The following is a 5,272-nucleotide window of genomic DNA, read 5'->3' on the forward strand; positions in this document are numbered from 1 at the left end:
GAATCCCGATCGAAGCAAGCGTTGCCGACTGACCTTCTCTTTCGACGACGTGGTCTCGGCATCAGGAGGAGATGGCTCGGCCTCTACCACCACTTTAGCAGCCTTCAGCTTCTTCAGAGGTTCCTCCACCTTATAAAAGGCAGCGTTGAGCTACGTTAATCAGGAGTGTAGGAGTACCTCCTCGGGGGCTTCGGTCTGAGCATCTCCTGGATAGGGTACTCGTTTGTAGGATGGGGCCTCGGGATCGTCATACGCCTCCTCGTAAGTCTCATCCCACGTCCACTTCAATAACGGTTTCTCAGAGAAGGTATGAATTGGCGCTGAAATGACAATCACCTACTGCTAATCCGAACTTGTGAGTAAGAACAAAAGAGATCCATTGAAAAGTGTAGTTCGCTGGTACGGGTCTTACCAGGTCTGTCGACCATTTCATCCGGATGGAAGGACATATAAGGAATGACAGTACCTGAGTGTAGAAATACGAAGGACGAGGATGGACCCACGGCGTACCATCTCTGAGCCTAGTATGCATCTTATTCAGCTGGGAGTCCATCTGGTGCAGAGCACGCCTGGCTAGGTCGTCCTCCTCACGAAAGCGCACGTAGCAGTTCCTGAAAATGGTCGAGTCCAGAGCGACTATAGGCAGCGGGAGAACCTTCCCAAACAGAAGTTGGTCTCTTCAATGACCCAGTCATCCTCCTGTGGTATCAGTTCAGACTCCTGTACGGTTTGACCTGAAGTCGAGTCGCGACTACAACCAGACAAGCGCATAGACCACCTTCGTAGATGCTGAATAGGCGAGCACCGACGGGCCTGAAGAGCTTCTGGGCGAGTGGTCTCCTTGGAAGAGTCAACATTTGGAGGTAGCCTAGGATTTGCGTTCAGCAAGTTGGAGCCGCAGTAACCGCGCGCGCCATGGTGATCGATAGGTGTTGACAAGGCGACTTGGGCACTCAGTCGCTACTACTTGCTATGGCCATCCAACGGAACAAACGGAGGCGTCCGCAGCCTGCCGTGTCTTCCCCAGATGATGCTGGTACTATCACTGCTCCTGCGCGCATCCCTTGTTATGGCTTTCAGGGTCGATCTCCTCCGATGACGAGGAGAACTTGCCGGCCCCTCCTAGTGAAGACGATGAGGACGACTTCTTCGCACAAGAGACCCCTGACGAGAAGAGGGTTCGCCTCGCGAAGGCGTACTAGGCTTGGGTATACGCCGACATCAGTTATTACGGCTTTGCAGGTACCTAGCCGAATTGGATGCAGCCCGTGGTAGTAAACCCGAGGATCATGCTGCTGCTGTTGATGCAGAACCAAGTGCCTCGATGGATGAGGAGGATGATATCGATAGGATGCTAAATGAGGAACTGGTAGTAGTCTTTAGGAGGTTGGTGGGTCCAAATGGTTACTGCAGAAAGTAAAGTCAAAGAGACAGCGGTATAAGATAGCCGAGTCCCTTGCGGTCAAGGAGGGCAGTATTACCTTTGCGAAGGGCCACAAATGCTCACCTACGTGTGTCGCTATGAATGCATCTGAGGACAGGGCCTATTCGGGTGAGTACTAGGGGGACGGGGAGGCATATAGTGGACTTGTTTGGTAGGTGGGATGGACTGTGCTATCATCCAGTGGGACCTGGCTACTATGAAGAAAATCGTCGTATACCCGGGCAACAGGAACGATTTCAAGTGCGGTGGACATTTCCAGAAGGGTAGTAGTCATCATAGCCGAGGGAGGAGGTGGAAGTGTCGGTGCCGTCATAGTTACTTCGGTTTGCACTGGTGATGCGGTCGGACATCCAGAGCTACTGTGCTCGGTCAGTGACGACAAGACATTGCTTTTGTGGGACGTTAGAGCGCCTAATAAAGGAAGCGTAATATGGGGGAAGAGGTATTAGTAGTAGTAGTAGGACTTGGTGCTGTGTCAGGTCCAGCGCCTTCTTGGTCATCAAAGCGGTATAGCATCGGTGGTATGTGCAGAGGCATCGCCTCAGGCCGCAGGGGAGGGGATGGGAGGTGCACAGACGAGCTACTCGGGGAGCAAGGTAATATATTGGAGTTTTACGCGTGTTACGTGAACTCGGTGAAAAACGCGATATTTTTCTTATACGGTAGTCGTAAAATTCATCATTCACTAGTCTTTTTCCATATCGCGGGGAGAACACCTTTACACATCGTCATATCTCGGTAGTGATTTTCCGATTGCTATTTAGTGGCGATTCTCGGAAGGAGTGGTAGGTTGTATCAGATATTCACTCTGGGAGGGAAGGATAAGGCGTTGAAAATCTGGCATCTGGACTCTGTTTTCTCGGGCCGATACGTGGACAGTCAATACGGTCATACCAACAGCGGCACATGTATGGACATACTGCAAGGGGACAGGTGAGGGCCACAGGGGCCTCGGCGCTGATGATGTCGGCAGGCCCGTGACTGGTGGAGCTGATAGCACAGTGCGGTACTGGAAAGTCGCCAACGATACGCATATGCTTTTCAACGTACATAAAAAGGAAGGTGGTAGTGGGGTGGACGCTATAGCGATGACGAATGACGCTACTCGAGTGCTAGCGATAGGAGGTGCGAGGTATAAGTTGTTGTTGTTAGGGTATGGATCAGTTGATGCTGTATCACTGTTGGATCCAGAGCATATCCTGGCTGGTGGACAGGATGGAGGTCTCACATTGTGGGCTACTAATAGTCGAAGACCGGTCGCTAGTGTGGAGGCAGCACATGGTGCTAAGCAACTACTGAGTAGGACGGGATAGGAGGGGTTACGGAAGTGCTCTTTTGGCAGAGGGAAGAGAGGATGCCGCTGACGGCGATGAAAGCGATGATGAAGAGGACTTCGACTTCACCAAGGCAGCGACAGTGCAGCAGCAGCAACAGCAGTCTACTATTGCTTCGGATGGCAAGGCGGTGGATCGATCAGTGGCAGCACCTTGGATTTCCTCACTAGCGTCTATAAGATGCAGTGATGTTGCCTTCTCTGGCTCCAACGATGGCCTTATTAATGTCTGGAGTAGGTTCGGGATGGAGTGGTATCAACTGGTGGGCGTTCATATTCACCAGCAATCGAGTGTGTGGATTTGTCTCGGTGATACTCATGAAGTTGGGCTCATGAAGAACTAACGAATTCGTCATCTTGCCAGTCGATACTGTCCGGCGTCTCCTGTCACGGACTTCGGTAGAATTTTGACGAGTAAACTATGCTCCTGGCGGAAAAATTATGACATTTTCTGCTCTTTGCTGGGGAAAATTCATCATGATGGAAATAGGATGTATAGGGTATAGGGTACGAATCGAGCTTCCTTCAGGAACCAGCGCGGCTACGAAGGGCAAGATGAACTTGGACTTGGATAGAAGGATCAAGCTGCCTATCAAGGGAGGGTGGATCAATCAGATGGCAGTCGGCAGCACTGGAAGAGTATTAACATATCTTTTCTATTGGTGATATGATGATTATTGGTGTGCAGGTCCTAGTAGCAGCAATTGGGCGGAATCATCGTCTTGGTCGATGGGACACCAAGCCGGGTCGGGACGGCCTTGCTATTGTTAGACTAGAGCACGATGGTCCCAGTCATACTGTGTGATGATGGGAGAGGTATAGGGATGTCTGCTGCTCACCAACGTATTGTTCCTCGAACGTCTATGATGTATTCAACATTTACCACTTCTCTCTGGCACTGCCTGGCTTCCTAAGTGGCATTGGATGAGTCGCTGAGTTACTATGAGGGGAAGCAGTGTTGGAATAAATCGTCGCTTTCCTCAGCTGAGCTCAGGAGTTTCCTCACTGATTATAGGAGTTCACGCACGACTTAGAGCGGTGGCGATCAGAAATCAACAGAATTTCCCGAAATTTCCTTCAAATTTTCATGTTTTCACCAACACATGTAGTTGACTATGTGTATATTTTTTCACACTGATCAAATGGTCTTGCCATTCCTCACAAGTTTTACGATATATCAATGCCATTAGAGTCGCCACCGCCTGGTCTGGCACCCTTGGAAAGCGTTGAGGAAAAGCAAGTGGAGCAAGATTTGTCAGCAGAAAAGAAGGCTGCTGCTCCTAGGAAGCCTCGGGTGTGTCGAGATTGGCGACGCAATGGTAAATGCCGCTTTGGTGACAAATGCAAATTCGCCCATATTGACTCGCCTGAGAAGAAGACAGAAGATGATAAGAAGCGAGCAGCAAAGGAAAAGGAGCGACCAGTGTGCCGTTATTATGCTGCTGGGAAGAATTGCAGATTCGGTGAGCGATGTCGGTATAGGCATGAAAGAATTGAGGAAAAGCAAGATGAGGAGGTGATACCGACCAGGCTGGGCATCTCAGATGAAGAGCATGTGGTAAGGCTCGTGTCGGATGGTTGGACGTGTGAGGAGGAATTTATGAAACTCGAACGCTTCTATCGGAATGCGGGGTACAGGAAGTCTGAGGGGGATGGTTTTACTAGGGTGGACCTGACCATCTTGTGCAGCGACCCTGATTTCAATCGGATGCTCTATACGCCAGAGGGCATCCCGGTGGCAGTCCTGATGCCTTCTTCGTACACAGAGAAGGGTGAGTACTCGGAGGAGCTCGTTCTTATAGTGACCAAAATTAGCGCGAAAATTCCTAAGGCTGTGAGAATACTTCTGCCGAAAATATTCGACAATTATTGTGCGAGTGTAGAGCCGCCAGTGAGCATTTTCAAAGCACTGCAGGCGGTGGAAAAGTGCATACCTAGTGTGTTTGAAGCCGCTGAGAAAAAGAAGGAAATTGGCGCTTTGACGAATGTACAGTGGGTTGATGCTGAGAAGGAGAGGTTGGTGGAGGCATTGGAGAAGTATTTTGAGGTTGATGTTGATGATGGCAAGTGGGAGAAAATCTCGCAATATGTTGTGAGTCGTAATGTGGATGAGTGCCGTGCCAAATTCATCTCGATACGGCAAAATCTATTGAGAGAACAAGAGGAGTATGAGCGAGGAGAAGAGGAAGAAAGTGATGATGACGATGACGGTGATCACAGTGACGATAGTGATGAAAGCGATAGTGAAGTCGAAACACCGGATGAAAATGCTGGTCAAGGCTTTGGTGGTCCTGATGATTCGGATGAGAGCCCGATGGAGACCGCAGAGGAGCCGGGGGCATTCACAGTAGATGATGTTAAGCGGATAGGAGTAGTGGTGAAACAGCCTTTAACGTCTATGGTTGGTATATCCATCGCGACCTGTTTATCATGTGAGGTCATAGTTGCCTGCAACAGTGCAGAAGATGCGGCCGATGGTGGTAGACTTTGGGGAG

General features: G+C 50.1%; 3 protein-coding genes across 3 annotated transcripts; 2 read left to right on the forward strand and 1 right to left on the reverse strand.

Moving 5' to 3' along the window:
* Positions 1 to 159: 159 nt before the first annotated feature.
* On the reverse strand, positions 160 to 857 carry Pmar_PMAR007111 (conserved hypothetical protein; the record flags this gene model as incomplete). Its single annotated transcript, XM_002777160.1, has 5 exons — positions 160 to 320; positions 413 to 466; positions 511 to 611; positions 656 to 734; positions 779 to 857. 5 exons carry the CDS (start codon positions 855 to 857, stop codon positions 160 to 162), a joined length of 474 nt encoding a protein of 157 aa, XP_002777206.1.
* Positions 858 to 972: 115 nt separating this feature from the next.
* On the forward strand, positions 973 to 3,664 carry Pmar_PMAR007112 (conserved hypothetical protein; the record flags this gene model as incomplete). Its single annotated transcript, XM_002777161.1, has 13 exons — positions 973 to 1,036; positions 1,081 to 1,195; positions 1,243 to 1,369; positions 1,414 to 1,552; positions 1,600 to 1,707; positions 1,760 to 1,869; positions 1,924 to 2,040; positions 2,244 to 2,377; positions 2,418 to 2,506; positions 2,597 to 2,743; positions 2,787 to 3,011; positions 3,307 to 3,416; positions 3,466 to 3,664. The coding sequence occupies 13 exons, from the start codon at positions 973 to 975 to the stop codon at positions 3,580 to 3,582; spliced, it is 1,602 nt and encodes a 533-aa protein (XP_002777207.1). The 3' UTR covers positions 3,583 to 3,664.
* A 289-nt stretch (positions 3,665 to 3,953) lies between these two features.
* On the forward strand, positions 3,954 to 5,257 carry Pmar_PMAR007113 (hypothetical protein; the record flags this gene model as incomplete). The annotated part of the gene is made up of 1 exon (XM_002777162.1): positions 3,954 to 5,257. A coding segment is annotated over exon 1 (1,300 nt), but the record flags the coding sequence as incomplete, so codon positions are not given.
* Positions 5,258 to 5,272: the final 15 nt, after the last annotated feature.

Source organism: Perkinsus marinus, assembly GCF_000006405.1.
Source record: "Perkinsus marinus ATCC 50983 genomic scaffold scf_1104296952236, whole genome shotgun sequence".
In the NCBI taxonomy this organism is placed as follows: Eukaryota; Perkinsozoa; order Perkinsida; family Perkinsidae; genus Perkinsus; species Perkinsus marinus.